The sequence below is a fragment of the Choristoneura fumiferana genome, chromosome Z (genome assembly GCF_025370935.1).
Source record: "Choristoneura fumiferana chromosome Z, NRCan_CFum_1, whole genome shotgun sequence".
Lineage (NCBI taxonomy): Eukaryota > Metazoa > Arthropoda > Insecta > Lepidoptera > Tortricidae > Choristoneura > Choristoneura fumiferana.
Window position 1 is genome coordinate 36,879,411 of NC_133472.1, and position 23,273 is coordinate 36,902,683.

The 23,273-nt window shown below is 36.6% G+C and overlaps 1 protein-coding gene across 3 annotated transcripts in view; it reads left to right on the forward strand.

Annotated features, from left to right (window-relative positions):
• The window catches only part of LOC141436141 (glutamate receptor 1-like), a 129,451-nt gene that overhangs the window by 75,033 nt on the left and 31,145 nt on the right, over window positions 1–23,273 (forward strand). For 2 of the 3 annotated variants that reach the window (XM_074099034.1, XM_074099017.1), the window contains exons 11-15: window positions 3,418–3,585; window positions 4,996–5,127; window positions 5,294–5,382; window positions 7,262–7,412; window positions 10,856–11,016. In XM_074099034.1, coding sequence (XP_073955135.1) covers window positions 3,418–3,585; window positions 4,996–5,127; window positions 5,294–5,382; window positions 7,262–7,412; window positions 10,856–11,016 — 701 coding nt within the window. The remainder of the gene's footprint in view (window positions 1–3,417; window positions 3,586–4,995; window positions 5,128–5,293; window positions 5,383–7,261; window positions 7,413–10,855; window positions 11,017–23,273) is intronic. The other variant, XM_074099026.1, reaches the window with a different exon arrangement.

Below are 23,273 nucleotides of genomic sequence, written 5' to 3' on the forward strand. Positions count from 1 at the left end.
TTATTTAATTTGAAAGTGATCAGATCTAACGCAATATTATATCATCCATCCATTGTATTTATTAATTGCTGCATTAATGAGTATTCACTTTATAGTCTGCATATGCGTTACATGTAGTTAGCGCGCAAATGGTTCCGTAAATTATTCTGTTCCCGGCCTAACCGAACCTATATGGTCGTAGTTTGTAACATAATCAAACCTAGTATATTAATTACAAATTGTTGCTTGTGACAAATTTCTTTATTGTTATCCCGCAAAAAAAAACATATTTCCGCGATAAAATGCGTTGTATTTGTGATATAACTTATAACTAATTATAAACTATCTTAATTCCGAATTTCGTAAAAATACCTTCTGCCGTTCTAGCTTGGAAGGGTAACAAGTACACAGACACACCTATAAAATTAAATATGTATATTGTAGTACCTATAGTAGGATTGATTATGTACCCTAGAGATTAAGTTCATAGGTTTCATGGCCATTTAGAGTTTATCAAGGTTGGGGTTTACAGCATGCTCGTATTATATTGTACCTTCCGTACCATCTGTATTCTGTTCTGTGTCTTCTGTAGCATATTAATTGTGTCTTGTGTAAGCTCAATAGTGGAGCAGTGCTTGACAAAATCACCTATTTTTTACCCGACTGTCCGATGGAGGGTTATTTTTCTTTTCTTAATAGCTTTAAGTTTTTGATAGGAACCAACTCCTACACGTCCGCCATCTTTAATGTTATGGGGGCCATTTTTAAGTCAAGATAAAATAATAATAAATCACTTAAAATCACAAATTTGGTGTCTAAATATATATATATTTGGGGTCAGGTGATTCAATTTCATATTTTTTAAGTGCGAGTTCTTAATACGTAACACTGTTACTAAGCCTGTACTTTATTACTTAGAATGTAAAATATATTTTTTTTAATTTGTATTATTATTGCTATCACAAAAATTAAATTAAATTGAAATAAGTATGTAAATCCTAAACAGTTCCTACCTACCCTGAATACGCAACGTAATTTTATGGCGTTTTTTGCCCGTTCGTAACAATCGGTCTATTTCTAGGACCGTAACTGGTACACTTGAAATTCCTTTAAAACGGACTTAATTTTTTTCGCATGGCGTTGAACTTGTCCTCTACCACTTTGAATAGAATGAACTTTATTGTTTAGCCGTGTTACATAGATGGTATTAAAATATTACAACTGTTAGGTTCCAACGGTTACCCATTTCGAGTGTGCAATATTTACATTTACATATTTTAAGGCGAAAAGTCAAAAAATTCTTTTAAGGAATAGAAACTGTTTTAAATCATTTGTTTTTAAACCTTTAGAAGTAGGGTAGAGGGGATACAGTTAATGGCCTGTAAGTAAGAGATTTAGATTATCGCAGCGATTCAAATCACGGAACCGAGTCAACCTGTTCAAACGTTCCCAAATTGATCTCTCTTGTGGAAATGAATAATTGGCATCCATGCATTTAAGGTCATTACTCGGGATTCAAATATCCACTTCCATTTAGTTCAACGTGCAGAACTACGCAATTCAACTGCTTATTAGTACGGGATTTGTTCAAACTTTAATCGCTAAAATGAAATTTTTCTAGTTGCCAGCCGTATAAGGTGTAATTTCTACCAAACGGCACGCATCGCATCCGACCCCCGTCCGCGTGTGTGTTAAGGGCGATAAATAAGGAATTACGAACGAGAGTCTATTAGTAGCATTCTGAACCTAACCTGACCGAGTCGGTTTTGCCCTGAACAAGCTAATTCACTCGCTTGATAAAATTATACCTATTCACTTTATAACAGTTTATAGTTATATTCAATAATGTTATGCATATTTCAATTATGCGGATTAATTATTATGCTAAATAAGTGTTATGCTTCTTTATAATTATGCAAGTTCGCTGTTATGCACAATTAGGTATGTTATGCTAAATCTGTTATGCGAATTCATATTAGGACAAAAAATCATTCATCACATTACCATAAACTCACTTTTATGACACCGAATGCCGGATAATGTGTAGCCTCAGAAAACGTTGTTCGTTGTTCGTAGTAAACAGGAAAAGTGATATAACTAACTGCATTTAGTAATATCAAAGAAAACCGGGATTAAATTTCGAGTAACAAGACGGAGGGCACGTACAGAAAAAGTAAATCTCTGTTCCATAAGCAGCTGCACTACAAAGACTGAAGATTGCTTAACGGAATTTACTTTCCGAGATAAAATAATGCAGTTTATTGCGGCATCGATGTTTCCCGGGGGACGTGCTTTGTCAACGTTCCGGCGGACTTTTTATTTGAATCCAATCTCTACGATGCATGGACTTTATCTGCTACAATGGTGCCGGACTTCGGGATAAACCTGTGAAAACACATCCGATATTTCTCACAGTTCTTTGTGGTTCATTGTTACTCAATGTAAAATTATCCTAATGGTGCTCTAACACTGGCTGTTATAAGTGTAAAAAAGAAGGCGGGGCACTACCTACCTTTCCTCTAACCGTTTCGTCGTATTTTTAAATGTTTTCTAACGTTAATAACATTTATAACAGCCAGTGTGGGAGCACGCGTGTAGAATCGACACTCTATAATTTTCCTTTTCACAGTTAGCTACATAAATCTGATTAATAATTTTCTTGGTAAGAAACAGTATTAAAAATGCAAAATTTTAGTTTATATGTTTAGTTACACCAGGCAACCAATTACCGCCAAGCAATTTTCCAAGCTGCGCACCTTGACTAGCACCTAGCAAGTCATCTTTAACCCAAGAATATTTGACGTGATTGTAGTAGATATGAGATCGAGGTCAAAATATTTTTGAGCCGTCCCGTTCAATCTCGAAGGGTACGACCGCGTCGCTCCCTTAAAGGTCCTTGTTTATTGAGTTTCAGGCGTATTATTGTAGTTATAAAGGATTTGCACCCCCACGGTCGTCGGACACTCGTTTGCTTTAACTTTGCGAAGAAATTTGACGGTAAATCTAATATCCAGCGAAGGTTCCCTTAATCCCTTTGTCTTTACGAGAGGTTTCTTATGTGTGTGCTCTGTTATTTCAGCGCCCGTTTCAACATTTAATGAAATATTTCGGAGAGTTAGTTTGACTTCTCTTGTGCCTATATTGTTCGTGATTAAAAGTGTTCCTACTCACTCTACCATATTGTTGTTCATAATGACATCCAAAATTAATCTACCTTTTCTGTTAAGATTAAGCTTCAAATTACTTAATTTTGTATAGAAAATGTCACTAAAAGAAGAGGAAGGAGGAAGTTACATATTATAATTGTTCCTACTCTAGTTTACTCAGGGCTTTAATTCAGTAGCTCTAATGAAAGGGAACAAAGATAGTTCATTTTCATTAGGTAAGATTATTGATATCAAATTATATAAGTAACACTTAATTTTTACTATTTCATAGGAAGCGGATATAGCGATAGTGCCTCTTGCGGTGACTCCGGATCGCGAGCGTGTGGTGGATTTCAGTGAAGCATTCCTTTCGGTAGATTATCCAATCGGTCACACAAAAACACCAAAGCAACTAGCAGATACTTTTAGCTTCCTGCGGCCTCTATCAAAGGAGATATGGGTAAGTTATATTATAATTGATTTGATGAAAATATGATTAAATATCTTTTGTACATTTTTTTTAATACAAGTTTTTTGATAATTGCATTATCTACTACTAAATAGCATTATCAAATTACATAATCCTTACCAAATTTTAAGTCAATACCCGAACAAATAAATAAAGTATTATTCAGGTTCACTTTTAGTTTAGCTGAGCACCAAGAGAGATCTGATTCAAAAATGTGCAGCAGACCCGTTTATAACCCTTTAAATATGAACTCGTTAGTAGTTGTTTATACGATTTGCGCGCCGACACAAAGCGCCCTGCTATCGTAAAACAACGTTAAAATAGAGGCTAACAAGCCCCGTGAAACTTGAGGCAAAAGTTACCAGCTCTATACAACACTGCTTCGGCCCCGGGCGCAAACATTTTGTCGATGAAACCATGCTGCTCACTACGCAAATGCCATTGACAAGCCAGTTTACTCAAAAGAAGCTCAAAGCTTATAAAGTTTATTAAAATCGTAATTTGGTTGCTATTAATTGGAGCTTTATTTGGAATATATCGAAAATCTCTCGAAAAACTTAAATCATATTTATATGCAAGTTTCCGCTAGGAACTACTTGTCTTTTACCTGACTCCAACCACATTGTGCAAATCAGAAAACTGATATTTGCACTACACGTAGAATTAAATTTTTAAAGTTAATATAATATCAAACGAATGCGAGTTGGGCCACGCTTAGTGTAGGGTTCCGTACTAATTTGCAGCAAATTTAATAAATCTCTATTACGATTTGATCGACTGGGTAATTACCCTTTAAGATGTAAAGCCTACTAAGTGGTGACAGTATTACTTTTAAATTCGTTTTAAATACTATCCTTATAATTTTATTTAGATTTTTAGGCCATCGGTTTTGCTAATAGACAATTCTAATTAATAAAAATATATCATATTAATTATAATCATTTTAAGGGGTCCATTGGCCGAATTCGCTGATTTTACGCCATTTATAGTGTGCTTCAACGATGTTTTAACAATAAAATTCCGTAGACAAAATTTTCAGCTTAGTATTAAATTGTTGTTTAATTTGGTCTACTAACATTAAAAAAATATACCCGAACGAAATATATACGAAAATTATTTTTCCGTGAAATGTTTTCTCGATCCGTGTAACCTTATTTTGCTACGCTTAGTAATGAAACTTTGACAAATAGTGAATGGTGATGTAAACTTCCTATATGTCGATCCGTCTGCCCATTTTTCGATTATATCAATAGTTTAGTATGAAAAATCGTCACACGAACGACGAGCGGTAGTTACCTTTTGGCCGTTGGACGGGGAACTTGTGCCACTTGACACGAAATATTACTTACTATTTACCCTATTTATTTAGACAATATTTACATTATGTTTTATTGTTTACAGCTATGCGTTCTCTTCAGCTTCTTTGCAGTTAGTATCGTGCTATTCCTAGTATCGAGGTTTTCACCCCACGAGTGGCGTTCGGTTTCTATAACTGATACTCATTTGGATCATCCTATAAGCAGCGCAAACGAGGTGATTGATTCAACTGTACTATTTAAAATATGTGGTATTTTAATAACTACATGCCATTCAAAATTAACTCCGGTTTCGTCACTCACCAATATCTATCACATAATAATTATAACGGGAACTTCACAGAGGGTGGTGAAACAGGTCCTAAATGTTCTTTCTTTTGTAGATAATTTTGCACAACGAATTCAGCATATGGAATTCATTTTGGTTTTCACTGGGATCCTTCATGCAACAAGGCAGCGATGTCGTTCCAAAGTACGTACCTACTTTAAAGTTAACAAAGTTTTACACATTAAAATAATTTGCTATCTGAAGTAAATTAAAACTTATGCACCAACATTTTCCTACGGTTTGTTGATAATGTGAAAGTTCGACGGCGTTTGGCAAAATTTCGTTGTTTTAACATTAAATGTGGGAAAGAGGGGGTTTTTGACATCATTGTTAAATTTTTTGTTATTTGTGAATAGTGAAACATAATATCTTAACCAGCAGTCGTGGTGAGCAACAAGACGTACCCAAACTAGATTTGACGCCCAACATTGTAACAATAGAATATAAAGAACAACAAAGTCGGTTGCCAATGGTACTCTCAAGTAATGCGGTCAATATACTACGTATATCGACGTTGGCTATGGAAGTTATATTAAATTCCAAGTCTTGTGTTAAATCGTGCGTGGTTGAGATATAGGACAGTATATTGTGTATAGGCGAACGCCCGGAACGGGGAGGCCCGATAATCACCTTGTTATACGGATGTGCGATGGTTCGCGTCGTGTTATAAAATTATCTACGAGTACCTACTATAGTAAACGTCAAATCTTACGATGAGCCTGAAACAATATCATTTTGTACTTTCTAACGCTTCTACTCTTTCTTGCAGTGAGATTAAGTACTGTGATTATCATGGGGAGTCTAAAAATATACCAATAATATTTTTTACAATAGGCTAGTTGCCTAGTAGGGCAATTAGGGGTAGTTGGGTAGTAGGGTAGTTGGGTGTCTCAATAATATAAATAAGTAACAAATATGGCATTACAACAAAGACTGACATGGCGTCCTTAGTGGCGTCACACCGTGTAAACAAACAAAACTGTAAAATTTACTCAAGATCATTGTTATAACAATAATATACCAGTGATACCTACTTCGTGATAGCCTCTAAATATGTCAAAGCGATAAAAATAAGATACAAGACATTAATTAATATACGAAACTGAAATACTGCTAACTTTATAATAAATATTGTACTCTTGTGTGTACCTACTTACAAAAGTTCTAACAATGCGGAAACCCACGATGAGCAAAAGTCGTTTGTTTGATGCGAAAAATCTACCAAGCATAAAGGCAAAAATTCTAAGAAAATTATTGGTATTTGTTTTAGTAAATCACGATTCCATGGCGATATCTGCTTACTTTCAGTACATAGCTTAGAACAAACTGAATCAAAGTGACAAATCCAGGAAAACGTCAACCGTTTAACTTAAATACCTTTTTCTCCGATTTTATTTTCTTAAAGTACTTAATATGAAAAATAGTTTTATTTATCGTTATCTCTTTATCATAATTAATTATTAACAAATATAACGCATCCGATTTATTCTTAGTGGACACAAGCCTATCTGTTTTGTCTTAATTCACGAGTTTAATTTATGTCTCCAAGCTCCGTTATTGGGTTATGTTGTGTGGATAACAAAGCAGTTTTCTGAAAATACCTTATAACTACAATCATAAGCATAAATATCTTATATAAGGAATGTTATGATTATCACTCAAAGTGACATATTTTACTTTGAAATGCCGGTGTTACAGCAATTTAAAACTTTCCTCGAAATACCTACTCGTAGTTCAGAGTAGGTATGTATCATTTTCAATTCTGATTTTTGTAAATTTAATAAGCTATTCGAGTTGGTATTTTTAGTTTGCCTATTTATAACCGATTCAACTTACGATTTACGATTTTCATGAGAAAAATTAGGTACCTACTTTATTAAAATTTACTGTCCGAATTTATTATTTTGCATTTCCCATGCGCGGTTCCGTATCGTTATCGATGCAACGGCTTCAAATGTTAATTTAGTAATTCACTGAACTTTCCAAAATACATAACAATACATTATTTGTTTATCTTTCGTAGATCATTATCCGGCAGGATAGTTGGAACGGTATGGTGGTTCTTTGCACTGATTCTGGTCTGTTCGTACACGGCGAACCTTGCCGCCTATCTCATAGTGGAACGCTTGTCTGAGCCTACGCAGTCTGTCTTCCCGACAAGCATGCCTCATCAAGTAAGAGACATCCTCTATTTCATCAGGTAACCCTCTTTAGTGCTAGCTGAAAGCACAGCGATGGTAAATATTCAAATTTGTATGTTTTTATACGTCCACGAAACTTATAGAAATTCAAGCAATCTGATATTTGCAAGGGTATCAACTATACAATAATATGGTACCTAGAAATATACATTTGTTATTTTAGAATCAACATCCAATAACTATCTGTTCTCAAACAAACCTCTGTTCGTATCCAATTTTTTTTGTGATGCTATCGAAAATTTTACATCAGATCCTGTTTTTATTTTTATTCATGTATGCCACGAAGCACTTATGACAGTATTGCGCTCTTTTCAGTATGCCAAAAAATAACAAGCAATGACCGGGGTCCTATTTCTCGTAAGCTACAAGTTAACAAGTCCACAAGCTTACCTACATACTTTAAAACTAAATTTGTACAAGTGTATTTAATTCTGTTTTCTCAATGGCATGTTTACTACTAGTCGGTTTTATCAAATTAGAAAATAGGTATGTGCATACGACAAAAAGGCAATGTAATCGCCATTATGAAATGTTTTCATCATGTCATTGTCATACTCATACATACATATGCGTCATACATTATCTTTATAAGAGGAAAATAAAATAAGTACTTCATCGTTCATCCGCCATTACCTCTCATATTTCGTTTTCTAGATTTTTTTACTATACAACGGCAAAACCTACTAGACAGACACTGGCAAAATTATCCTCCGATGAACAGAGCCATATAAAAAAAAAACAACAAATAAATATTATTCTATTCATCATACATTTCTTGTGCCAAAATTGAAAAATTAGACAGCAAAATTGCGGTTCTAACAAAAATCCGCGAAATCAAACATATTCTGTTTGGTCAATTTTAATCGCTAAAGCAAGAGGTTTTTCGTATGCCCGAGACGTATTTTGGTCCAATATTAAACGAGCGACATTGGTTAAATTACTTACGAATATTCATTTAGTTATGATAATGAGTTCTACTGATATTGACTATGTTTTAATATAGTGTTTATGCTTCGTGGTTTTAGTCCTTATGTTTCAACAACAAAAACAGACTTTATGGCTTTAGGATCAGACAGGCTGATTGATAGATAGGCATTAATTTATAATACTCATTGAATTCCAGGATAAAAAGAAAATGCGAATAAAACAAGCACTGGGGTGTGGGAAAAAAAATAGATAGATTATTTAAGTACAAGCGTTACCAGAAAAAACAGTATTCTATTACATCTATGAGAGAGACATTTAAGTCATGTGTTCCCACATCAGGATAAATTCATAAATATACAGCATAATAAAATCGTGAAATGCCCGCATTAAGTAGAACGCCAGAGCATGACGATGCGTGCATTTTTGGCGGATGCTGGTATGAACCACTTCCTATCAGCAAACTACTCACAGCGAATGTTCTGCTTAAACACAGAATTTATATTTCAAAGGGCACCAAAGCCTTCCTATACCACCAGCGGGTAGGACAGGATTGGCTTGAGATAACCGAAGCCGATGATAACCTCGATGATTTCAGTGTGTAGGTACGGGACATCCTTGACGTAGCCCGTGAGGAATTGGCTTTATCCGCCAATTATTATAAACGCCAATGATGAAGCAAATACCTATGAGGTTTTTAAGAAGAAGTTGGTAAGTTGAAGGAGAAGTTTCCGTCTTTACCACCTTCGAATAAAACCCACTAAAGCCTGTCAACTATTTCAAAACTGTGTGGCTCTAGGTGTGTAACTTTGTACGGGATCAAAACGAAGATGATATTCAAGACGTAATAGTACATTGTGTCTTAAGGGCGGTAAATAAGGAATTACGAACGAGAGTCTATTAGAAGCCCGAAGTCGAAGACTGAGGGCTTTAATGAGTCGATGTTTGTAATTCTAGTACCGCCCGTGCGACATACAATGTTTTTCATCACATTTGCGAGTAAAATTGTATATTTGTAAAAGAACAAACCAATATTTTTTCAAAAATTACCGATACCGCTGGCTGCGCTCTTGGCAGCGCTCTGCAGCATGTGCATGGCGTGCGTGTGCAGCGCACGCACGGAGCAGCAGCACGCCATGCAGGAACAAACTCATTCACCGACCTTGGGCTTCATGACATGAAAATTGGTACGGGCAATGACTCATTTACCGACCGCGGGTTTCATGAGAAGCACATTAAGATCGAGGGTTTTATTTGGGGGGTTGCAACCAAGGTAGCCTGCATGTCACGACACTGTTTACGAGCAAATGTGATGAAAACGAAGATAAAGCCGTGGTGGCCTAGTGGTTTGACCTCTCGCCTCTCAAGCAGAGGGTTGTGGGTTCAAACCCCGGCTCGCACCTCTGAGTTTTTCAAAATTCATGTGCGGAATTACATTTGAAATTTACCACGAGCTTTGCGGTGAAGGAAAACATCGTGAAGAAACCTGCACAAACCTGCGAAGCAATTCAATGGTGCGTGTGAAGTTCCCAATCCGCACTGGACTCGCGTGGGAACTATGACCCAAGCCCTCTTGTTCTGAGAGGAGGACTGTGCCCAGCAGTGGGACGTATATAGGCTGGGATGATGATGAAACGAAGATAAAAATAAAAGTAAAAAAATAAAAATTGGCCGCGTGGTGTCATTTGAGAATTGCACCCACCCCATCTCCTCCCGTGGGTGTCGTAAGAGGCGACTAAGGCAAAAATAGGAGCATGGGCAGCAGCATCCTCCGCAAACTATCAGGCATAACTGCGGTCGCCAACCCGCCTGCCAAGCGTGGCGACCAAGGCATTTTCCCCCAAAGGATAAAAATGAACCCACACAATTAGCCCAGACCTCTAGTCCCCGGCGGCCCTGCTATTCCTGGCTCCGGTACAGGCCACGGTAACGGCGGGGCAGGGGGTGCTATAGCTAATCACCGGCAGAGGCCCGGCTACCAAAATCGACAACCTTTGGCCCTGGCAACAAATAACTGCCGAACACTGCGGACCGATGAAAAGATACTGGAACTGGAGGAAGAATTGAGCAGGTTACGATGGGGAATCATAGGGTTGTCAGAAGTCCGTAGAGAAGTCAACTATACGGTTGTGGAATACTCTTGTCCCCACTCTTGTAACAATATACATTTACGTGAAACATAAACATGTGAATAATATGAAAATACAAGCGTTACCATAGCTACCTACTTGTAATTCAAGGCTTGTACCGTTCGAGAAATAGGGCCCAGATCGGTCACGGGAAATGTTTAATCGCATACATTCTTTTTCACATTTACGTAACAAATCTGGTTTACAGGACGCAAAAACAATAGAAATACGTGCCCTTACACAAGCCAGAAACAATGTAGTAAGTTCAAAGAACAAAAGACATTCCGGTCATAAGTTTTGTGTGCTACGCTTTGCGCATTCCTTCGTCACAGTAAAAGGAACAACTTAATACATATTTTTTAGCATTCTCAGGTTCAACAAAATGGTATAGGAGTTCAAATCCTAAATGATGACCTAGCTCAATACGCGATGGAGAAGGAAGGATACTGCGGCGCCATGTCACGAGCCTGTCGATACAAGCAAGTGAATTTCGCTATTGCAACAGCGAAGGGGTCTCCATTAAGGTATTGTTTTTATTATTACCCGACTGCACGAAGGAGGGTTATGTTTTTCGAGCGTATGTATGTATGTAGGTATGTCTGTCCATTTCTTTGGTCCTCGCTGCAGCCTAAACGGCTAGACGGAGCTTAACATATGAGGTATCAATGGATTCGTCATAACTGTCGGAGTGACATAGGCTATACAATATTTCAATATGGCGTCTACGAAAAAAAACATGGCGGAGGAATGAAAAAATATATTTTGTATTGTAACAATATGGGTACCAAATGAAGGTTAATAATTAGCCCATTCTAAATATATACGGATTATAATACTTTTAATCTACCGTTTTCACATAAATATCAAAAAAGTGTAAAATAAAACATTAAGGGGCTGTTTCACCATCCATTGATTAGTGTTAACTGGAGGTTAGGTGTGATGCCGTCTCTATTTATTTTGTTCGAATAGACGAATACACGGAGAGGTATCAAAAAACATTTAACCGTCGGTTAAGAGCTAATCAATGGATTGTTTAAAGGTACAGCCTAAATTACGTAAAAAATGAAAAAGACAATGTTAACTGAACTAATCTATTAGTTTGTCTATAGATCACATTTCTGTTAAGTGATGTTAAATTAAGTTCAATTCGAAGAGTCCTAGAACCAAATTTAAAGCAGTCACCCATTTAAACCTTACCTATAGTAATGGGTCCCGACTATTGAACTTTAAATTTGCTACTTAACAGAGTTCTAGACGAGTAGACTTATTTTCTTCCTTTTAGGTTTGGCAGTCGGGTTTTTTGATTTCATTGACTTAATTTAGGGGCTGTTTCACCATAGAGTTACAGTATGGAAAATGTATCATGACTTTGCGGCGTTTATTTTTGAGAAACTTTGTCCTTAGTCAGAGGACAATAGAAAAATTAAAGTCTTGTGACACCTTTGGTGATCCTATCTCGGTGCTCACCTCTCTCAAAGATAAAGAAAGTAATGCGGCCAGCGAATCCAGAGAATCTCGACATCGTTACGTACTTTCAGTTTTCTTTTTTCTCCAATTACTTTTCATTAATTTCATTTGTTTTTTTTATAAAATCTTTAATGATAGTAGACCTACTTTTAAATTATAGCGACAAATCATTTCTATTTAAATATAAATAGTACACGAGTCACTCATAGTTGTAGTAAAAGCATGAACATTCTAAATTTCAGTGAATTCTCTATGTATGTAGTTTCAGAAGGTATTCTCTGGTGTCATACAATACAAATACAAACAACACCTGCTGAATCCGTCATCAGTCCCTCGTAAAATCATCACCCCAATGTGTTGTCATGGGAACTCGTGTGTGCAAAATTTCGTAAGAATCTGGCAAAAATAGTCAAAAATGCTATGAAAACATTTGAGAAACAAACAAACGTCAAACAAATAAAGAAACCAATAAAATAAAACCGTCTTTAAATTAATGTTACTCGACTCGGCATGTATGATTAAATTATTTCCGTTCGGCCAGTCTAGGTAATTTCACGTACCTAAATATTTATCAAAGTATCATGGAATTTATAAGCAAATGTTGCTATTTGGCTAAATATGTATTTAATTCAAAAGCGTAATCATATTTTTTGCTTTTTTGTTTGTAAAAACTCAAAAGACAAAGGGTCTCGCTCGAGGCAAGGTTCACATGCCAAGTAATTCATTGAAACATTAATTAGATTCCTGACTTTTTTATGAAATCATTTCTTTTAACTTGCAATTCATGCTTATTGTCTATGTCTATTATGTAACCTTTCATTCTACATTGTATTTTAATATATACTATGGTCCTCCTTATCGGTTTCGATGACGGTGACTCTAAAAACTATTCTATAAATTATGACGCCTATTATATTATTTTAATAACATTAATAGCATACCAACTAGTAAATAGGTAGTACCTTTAAAATCATCTGCAAATACTTTAGAACCATTTGCCGTTAATGACTTTTCACATTCTGTGATTTCGTATTTGTGTTTTTGACGACTGAATTTGATTTTGCTGTGACAAATTACAATATACATAAATACCTACATGTATATTAAATTATACAAGGTGTCTTCAAATTCATCGGGGAAATTTCAGCAGGTGGTTGGATTAGTTGAACTCAAAACCCCTATAAATATTTTTCGAAGCTTTTTATTTGTGGTTATATATTCGAGCGATAAGTATCATAGTAATTATAACGAACTAATAATAGTAATTAACTTAATCATAGAAAAGCACCACTTTGCTAAAACTCCAACCTATCCTCCACAGTAAAATCACAAAAAACATGCATCTAGGAGCTTCCTCAATGTGCGAAATAAGTAATATCTAACTAAAATATTCATGGATTTATTATTAACTACGGTTGAGGCTTATATTTGCCATGCAAATTTCAGCTACGCTCAATAAATAATGGAATTAATGAAAGTTTCACCGACACCGACGATCGGTTCCCGTTGGTACACTTGACACGTGCAACATGAGCGGTCAAGGTGCATAAAATACCTTCGAAAATGCCCCAGCTCTATTAGTACTGCAGCCATTAGAAATACGTAGATAACGACTATAATATTGTATCACTTGGTGCGTTAGTGTAATCATATTAACACATAACACTTTCTTCCTAATTATTATACAACTTTGACGAAAATGTTTAAACATGGTAGCTACCATTCAGTATAATAATTTTTCATTCATTAGTTATCTACTGATTTATGTCGTACTCTGCACTTAAGTAAGCAAATGATTTGCAAACAGACACACGCATTTTTATTCTGGCTGACAATTTATTGTAATCAGATTTATTTTTTTGTATACATTTGACGATCCTTTTGTGAATTTCTTGTAATTAACTGACATGTGTTTATAATGTATTTTTTCAAAAGGTAATAAATAAATCTTATCTAATCTAATCTAATCATCTCATGACAAATAGGGATTAATTGCGGCAGTTTCTTTGGATGTTCCGTCGAAGGAACTATTTTTGTTTCGCAGTAGCACCTTGAATTCTTGCATAGGAATAAGGCGAAAAATAAACGCAGTTCTTCCTTCATCTCTGGTGAAGGAACTTATGCGAAAAACTTAATACCAACTAAATTAAATCAGCTTTTATCCTATCATAAAATAAAAATAAAGCGCATGTGTTTAAGAATAAGAACCCACAGCTTCTAATTTACTTTTGAAATGCAAACTTACAAAGACGCTTAGTCGAACTTGCTATACATTCAAGTTTAATAAAATCCTTCAAGATGATATTGTATCAAGACGAACTAGGCCGACAGGAGAACTAATAGCGCTTTCATGTAAACGCTGACTTTATCTTTTCTCCGAGAAAAGCTAGAAGAGAAATAATCTCTAAAACTTCACGGTAAAATGAGGTTTGAGCAACATTTCAAGCTATATAAAGCAAACTTATTTGCAGTGTAATAACTAGACCCTGTCCGCGGGATGACGAGGTGCTAGTAACTATGCGATGGTTTATTCGATTACGGGATGTTAATATAAGTTTAATTGAATGAAAACAATATTGATTTATCCGAGGTTACTGGAATTAACAATTGTAACTCGATTTTCCCGCGACTTCGTCTTAGCAGCATAACTAACATAATAGTCAAGAATAGACTCACAACCTGAGACGTCAGTTGGTATACCTACCACTTAGGTTCGCGATTAACAACGATTTATCGTCGCTAACTAAGGTGGTGTATACTTATACAAAAACGTAGAGAAAATATGAATCGTCTATTACAAATGTCGTCTATTACTTATGTACCGTCCATGAATAAACGTCTCCTAGATCTAATGTAAAAGCTATACATATTCTATGCCACATTAACCACGATCTAAGATTAGTTGATTTAGCGCAGGCCGGACCGGTAGATATAATTTTTAGGGATCTATTAGGGATACAAAAATCTCATGTCATAATATTTAAAATCTGATCGAAACTATTGAACTCGAAACAATCGAACAAAATTTACAAACTGACATTAATAGGATGCCTGGATGCCGTGCTATGGGCCGCATATTTCTTGCATTTTAGTAAGAATACACGTAACTTACTCGTGCGGATACTTAGGAACGATTCCTACATTCCAAGAAGGTACAACCTAAGATCGCAGCGTAAAATACGAAGGCGGATGTGGATGCAGAGGTTTTCTACTGGAATATTTCCACTTAGGTATAGAGCGGAGGCGGAGTTCCATTTAAACAGTACTGATAACTAAAAACTCACTAAAACACGACTGAAAAGACAAGGGTGAAATTTTACAGAGTATTACAGGAATATCCATAAGATGGTTGAATTATTCCATACAACGTATGGAATGTACTACTAGTGTCTTTTTTTGTACCAACCTCTCCAAAATTTATTGGTTGCCATATTTATGAAATGATCTGTGTTTAGAAGATTTCACTTAAGTTATAATATTTGCAATTCTTCACATTTTAAGCTGTGAAAAAAAAAAATAAGCGGAAAAAATATTACTAAGATAAATAATACAATATAAAAATAATTCTGACTGGATATCCTTTTTTATTTAAGCAAATGAAAAATTTAGTTCTATTTTTCAATTTTATATGGCAACCCACAAACCTTCATCTGCTGCGTGGGAACGACGCCTTCGCGAGATTTTGTGTTTGTATTTTCGTGTATTTTGGTGTTTTGTTTTGTTAATAGCGTTGAGTTTGAGATTATTTCTCCTCCGCATTAACTTTTCTTTCACTAAAGTGCATTTATTCGAGACAGGACTCTAGTTTTTACCGTTATTTTCACGGCTGTCCTTTACTAAGAAACCATTCAACATGAGGAGATGCGAAATTTGTGGTATTCAAGAAAAACATTGTGAAAACAAAATGTTCTTTGCTAGATTTCCTCTAAGTGAACATGTGTAAGTAAAGTTACTGATAAATCTGATAATAGGTGTTGAGGTTATATTTGGCTGGCCGACGTCAATTCGTATTATATAGTATCACGACAATTAAATTTTATTTCAGTTGTAAGCAGTGGGTGAAAGTAGTTGGCAACGAGATTTCACAAAATCGAAAACCCGGCTGAAGAAGAAAGCCATACCAAAATTGGGACTTCCCATGCCACCTCTTTCTGAAGAAATTCTTGAAGGGTTTCCCCTAAAGATGGCAAGAACAGCCAAGGTAAACACTTTATTTTATTTTCAATTTATCTCTATTGCAACTTGACTTACTGCATCTTATAATAATAATAATAAAATAATAAAAGATATTGATTTAATAGTTTGTTTACAAATTCTACATAGGTACATAACAAATAATAAGTACAATCAAACTATCAAAAGGGAAAGCGACTCAGCTTATGCCTGCACCTTGCAGAACAAAGTCCCTTGGCTAACAGGCGCTGTTTTTCATTCGCCCCATAAACCATAACCCTAATAAATACCATCAATACACATGCACATATTTTTTTATATACAATATATGTTATAAATTAATTTGCTTCGTCATCAATAATAATGCTAGGTATTTTGAGTGTATAGTATAGTTGCCGGTCAGAGCATTAGTAATAGACAGAAAAATTGGCTATACACACTAATTATATTTCACCTGTATAAGTTAGTGGAAGCTTCTGGCTAAATTAAACTTTGTTTCAGGTTCAGCTTTGGAGTTGCCCAGTGTGGAATATTTACATGCACAGCCTTCTACAAGTGTGTGCGCAGTGTAAAACTGACAATACAACAGGTAAGCTATCACTGATAAAAATCTATACCTTATAGCATAATTTAGAATTTTAGAGTTGATCTGATGATAAAGCTAGCGGGTGACCATAGGAACACTGTGATAAACAACACAACTGCATCGAGTTTGGACTCGTTTGTCGTCTTGACGAGTACTTTGGTAACCAGGGCATATAGTACAGTCAGCAAAAAAAAAACTTATATTAGAAGAATTTTCAGAAAAACTTTTATTGAACTGTTTACGGAACCTTTCATGTACGAGTCCAACTCGCACTTGACCATTTTTTCTGTATTGTCTGTGTTTATGGTACACTTCATGTAATAACACTCCTCTTTTTGCGTTAGGGGTTAAAAATAGGTTGAGCTGCTTAGTAGTTAGAGGAGATAGAAATGGATATGCATACATACAGGTCAAAATATAATCCTCCTTTTGGGCTTCACCAGAATCGGGTAAAAACTACAGAATTAATTTCATTACATTTGGCATGGCAAGTAGATTGTTTATCAGAGGTATACAAAATTATGTATTGTCAACTTCCAAGATCACCTTACATTTCATTTCATTCATTTGACAAGTAAAGACATATTTGACAATAAGGCAAGAAATTGTAAGAAAGTTGTCTAGGTAAACATAGGTCATTGACCTGCAATATGACAAAAATTGGATTGTGCGTACCAATTTTATTTTATCTTGCATTAGTTAGTGTAAGCTACTGGCTAAATTTAACTTTGTTTCAGGTTCAGCTTTGGAGTTGCCCAGTGTGGAATATTTACATGCACAGCCTTCCACAAGTGCTGTGCAGTGCAAAACGGACAATACAATACTACAATACAATACTTGTGTAACGTGAAACTGTATTTACCTATGTAAAAAAAACAGATCCATGACATGAAAATAAATTATTATTAAGAAAAACAACTTTTTTTTTCTTTAATTCGATCATTTAATTAATAAAAAGCGCACCACTACGTGCCGTTTTTTGACAATATATCGATAAAAAAGCACAACACTATGCTGTTACAATATCGATAATATCGACTGTTCCTAACAACACTACTTGTCAATGTGACTTTTTCGCCCTGTTTAGTCTGTGCAGTTCGTTTCTTGATATTGGCACCAAAAAGACACTGAATTCATACTACAATCGTGGTATTGTTTTTGTATGAGAGTTCCGACTCTTAAAACGTAGTGATTATATACTCTTTGATCCATAAGATGGAATAGAGGTTAATTATTCCACTAACGTATACAATGTACTACATACTAGCTTTTACCCGCGCCATCGTGGCGTGGAATTTGGTTATCGCTCACTGTTCACCCTCGGGAACTGTGCATTTTTCCGGGATAAAAAGTAACTTATGCCATTCTCTGGCCCATAAACTATCTCGTTGCCAAAAATCACGTCGATCCGTCGCTCCGTTTCGACGTAAAAGACGAACAAACATAAAAACACACGCTTTCGCACTATAATTTATTAATATGGGTTGATTCTATGACTACTTAAAGGAGTAAAAATGTAAATGAAACCTTATTACTTTATTAATGTTTAATGTTTATAACAGAAAAAGTCATATAAAGTATAATTAATAAAAAAATAATATTAAAAAGAAAAAAATTAATATAAAACTTAATTTTAAATATATTTTCTCTTGCCATTAATATTAACCCACAAATTCAAATTCTTAATAAAATTAAACCAAAAGAAATTATATCACACCCAAATATATAACTTAAATTACTAAAATTACTACCTTTTGCCCGCGGCTCCGCCCGCGTGGTATTCGGTTATCGCGCGCTGTTCCCTCGGGAACTGTGCATTTTTCCGGGATAAAAAGTACCCTATGTCACTCTCGGCCCATAAACTATCTCTATGCCAAAAATCACGTCGATGCGTCGCTCCGTTACGGCGTGAAAGACGGACAAACACACAAACATACAAACACATCGCATTTATAATATTAGTATGGATTAAAATGTTATAGATAAATTAATAAAAAATATATTGATACAAATAAAATATTTGAACCAATCAAAATATATATTTCAATAAAACATAAAGGAATTTTAAAAATTAAACATTGATCATTATTTTGTACCAGACTTTGCCTGTGTACTTAAATCATTAGATCCGGAACTTGAAATGAAATTCCAAAATATAACTAAATTCCCATTGGATTTCCGAATACTTTTATCGTGCTCCGTTGCATAAAAATCAGCCGTGTCAAATTTCAAGTCCATAACCTACTGTAAATGCGGATGTTATTCCGATCCAGCGGGAATATCTGGATACACATACCTACTATAACAAATTTCATCCAAAACCGTCCAGCCGCTTTAGAGTGAAAGAGTAACGACCACACACGTACGCACACAGAAACTTGGCATTTAGAATATTTTCGTAAAATTAAGAGTAAAACACAAAGAGGTTTACCTACATTCTTACCTAATTTTCCCGGCCGGAGGAACAAATGAGTGATGATGAATACTATGCTTTTTAGGTTTTTAAGTGACATGATAGTCTACTAAGGTTAACTATTTTTGACTTGAATGTATTTCTATTTCCATACAGGCTGTTCCTCACGGCTTTGCCCGCACTGCAGTTTTTTTCATAAATATGTTTAACACAAATCATGTCCCGACAATAACGAACACAGCAAAAAATAATTATCCAATTTGGTGTGATCGTTCAAAAGTTTTGTGTGTCAAGTTAAGTACATATATTTCATCGATTGATTTTTATATTTAAAAACTATTGTAATTGTAGCGCTTGTATTTTACACATAAAATTATAATATAATTATATTTATTATATTATAATTGTTTTCTGCACTGATTTCTGTATCGCTTACTATGTCTGGTGTACAATAAATAGTCTTTGTGTTGTATTGTATGTAAATTCTGATAATCATTTTGCGAAATTGAGAATTTTCGCCATGTTTGATCAGACTTTAAACTAAATAAAAACTATCGATTTGAACACTGATGTATTAAACTGGATTTGAAGAATAAAACAGTTGAAAAGAACACATATTACGAGGGACAGGCGCAAACTTCGCAGTAAATTTTCAGTGCAGGAAAGCTCCCAGCTCCCACTATCTGGCTGAAATCTCGCTTCTGCGCGGTAATTCCCAGTTGAATACTGAAAACTCGTAAATTTACATGGAGCCCCGTCAGAAGGGTACTCTCTCTACATATCGAATTTATATCTACTGCTCCATTTTTACGGTACACGGTTGAAGGACGTGATTTTTAACGACAGTTAAAAATTTACATTTTATATGACACGTACGGTTTATGACGCGGTAGAAGAGAAACGGCACTTTAGTGGCATACGGGTTGCGTAGACATCAACATTTTTCTCTTTAATTGGAATACGGATGTCCAATTATTACAAGCAATCCAAAATATATAGAGAATACCGAAAATATCCACCCTGATCTTCTTGCACACAATATTCATCAAAAAAAGATTGCCATACAAATTGGCGAATTGTATCCGAAAAACCTATAGAGTATATTCCACTTGTCCTACTTGAAATTTAGTATTAAGGTAGCTCATAATGATACACAACTAATAAGAAAAGTCTGAAAACACTTTATTTTATTTCTGTCAAAATATGATAGTATTTAACAGATTCCAGCTTGGTAGTAAGTAAAAACAAGGAACCATTTTTCTGTCGTAACATATTTTTCAAGTTTTTGTGACGCTTCGTTGACCTTTCATTTATATTTAAACTGTAATGGTGCCGTGATATTCTGCAGTGTTATAAATAAAGATATGACTACCCCTATAATGTATTTTTGAGGGAGCGAATCCCCTGTGTTGATTTTTCTGGCCGGGCCGCAAGATGAGCTTTTTCAAGTCGATTTATGTATTTTCACTCCCCTCACGTTAACGTGAAAGCCTAGTCTCGGTCACGGCAAAATCCTTTATGCCATAATTCCACGTGAACCTCGCCGTGTTTTATTTTCTTTAGCCTCCGCCTAGGCTAAAAATACACTTCATTTCTCATGCTCGTAAAGTTGTTATTTATGCTGGATCTGGACGACATAATATTTTTTTTTAGTGCACAAAGTAAAATCTTCAGATCTTAGATGAAGATTTTTCTAAAGCAATCAGACGCAAACAGCCTCAAACAAAAAAGTTTATACTTATATATATTTTTTAATTATTCCTAATTTATGATAATTAATCACTAATTAATCAACAAACTAAATAAAAATAAATTAAAGATACATTAAAAAAGCCGCAATAGCCTAATGATGTAGCCTCTCAAGCGGAGGATTACGGGTTCAAACTCCGGCTGGCACATCTTAGATTTTTCGAAATTCATGTGCGAAATTACATTTGAAACACGAGCTTTACGGAGAAGGAAAATATCGTGAAAAAACCTGCACAAACCTGCAAAGTAATTCAATGGTGTGTGTGAAGTTCCCAATCCGCGTTAGTCCAGCGTAGGAACAACGACCTAAGCTCTCTTTTGAGAGGAGGCCGTATATAGACTGGGATGATGATGAATAGGTACTTCTTCTTCTATTCTTCTACTTAATTTTTATTCTTTCTTACTTCTTCTTTTATTTTATTTCTTCGCAATCGAAGTGTGAAAAGCAGTTTAAAACTCGAGCATTAAAAAAAACATTTCCTCTCGACGTGTCTATCCACCCTCGCCGTAGCGGCTCGCGTGGCTATATAAACATCTCGGGTAAATGGCTTGTTTTATGCTCTTATTATACAATCTACTATTTGTTTTAGAGAGGGATTAATCTAGCAATAGTTGACCTAAAGGCTAATGGTATTATTAGTAAGCTTTGGCGTAAATGGATGGTCGCCACTAAGAAATCGGAATGCGACGAAACCAAAGACGAGGTAACAATAACTTGGTTGGTATTATGGTATTGTATAATAATAAGTATATATTTATCTAGCTCTTTATTTAAATCTATTCAACATCTAGAACCTTTAGTTCACTCTTTAGTTTAATTCATCAGTTTCATATATTTAAGAGCCTCTAGAACTTGTCGGTGGAGTAATCGCCATTCTGTACGCCTCGCTGCCAACGCTTTTAGCTCCTGATACGACAGTACATTGACCTTCTCTTTGGCTTTATTCATAAACGCACGTCTCGGCCTTCCCCTGCCTCTCCTGCCTTCTATTTTCCCTTCAATTATTGTTCTTATGTAACTATATCAGGTGCCCCAACATAATCCCTCTTCTATTCTCTGAACAGCAGTCTCAGTCTACTAAATTCAACACCTCTTCGTTTGTTTTTTCTTCCCGTCCAGCTTATACTTTCATCCGCCTCCAACACCACATTTCAAATGCGCTCTTGAGTTTATTTATTGGTGTCACGATATTTATTTCTTAATGTATTTTATTTCTGTATGTTTATAATAAGTTTTGGTTGAATCTGTATCACAAAGTGGATAAATAACATGGACGTAAATATCTAATTCATGAATGCATTTGTGTCAATATCAAGCTCCCATTAAGCTTTTACGTTCAGTGTTAATTTAAGACCGTCGGTAACTATGCAAGCGTTTACGAGTGCTAGTTCTGGCAAACATTTCGGTTTCAAGTTTATGTCATTCAAAGTGCTCGTTTCAATCCGGCTTTGAACGCAAGCCATTTTGCAATAAACTTGTATTGGCTTTGACGAAGTCAAAACGTTCATAACTTTCTTCTTAATGCTTTTGTTTGGTTTCATGTTTTGTTGGCTTTTATTGAGAATGTTGGGTTTTCAGGACACGAGCATAACCGAAATGACGCTCAGCCAAGTGGCTGGATATTCTATTGTGCTGGTGGGTGGGTCTGTCGCTGGCGCTGGGCGTGGCGCTGGTGGAGTTCTGCCAGCACGGGCGCGCGGAGGCGGCGCGCGCCAACGTGCCGCTGCGCGCCGCGCTCACGGCCAAGGCCGCGGAACTCGCCTCGCGCGGCGACCACAAGCCGCACGCGCACCCGCCCCCGCGCGCCACGCTCAGCGCGACCACGACCGCCTCGGCTGGAACGGCGGAGCTTATGCTGGCGTAAGTGTTAGAGCGCTCGCTCACGGCCAAGGCGCGACTCTCGCCTCGCGCGGCGACCACAAGCCGCACGCGCACCCGCACCCCGCGGCGCCACGCTCAGCGCGACCACGACCGCCTCGGCTGGAACGGCGGAGCTTATGCTGGCGTAAGTGTTAGAGCGCTCGCTCACGGCCAAGGCGCGACTCGCCTCGCGCGGCGACCACAAGCCGCACGCGCACCCGCACCCCGCGCGCCACGCTCAGCGCGACCACGACCGCCTCGGCTGGAACGGCGGAGCTTATGCTGGCGTAAGTGTTAGAGCGCTCGCTCACGGCCAAGGCGCGACTCGCCTCGCGCGGCGACCACAAGCCGCACGCGCACCCGCACCCCGCGCGCCACGCTCAGCGCGACCACGACCGCCTCGGCTGGAACGGCGGAGCTTATGCTGGCGTAAGTGTTAGAGCGCTCGCTCACGGCCAAGGCGCGACTCGCCTCGGCGGCGACCACAAGCCGCACGCGCACCCGCACCCGCGCCCACGCTCAGCGCGACCAC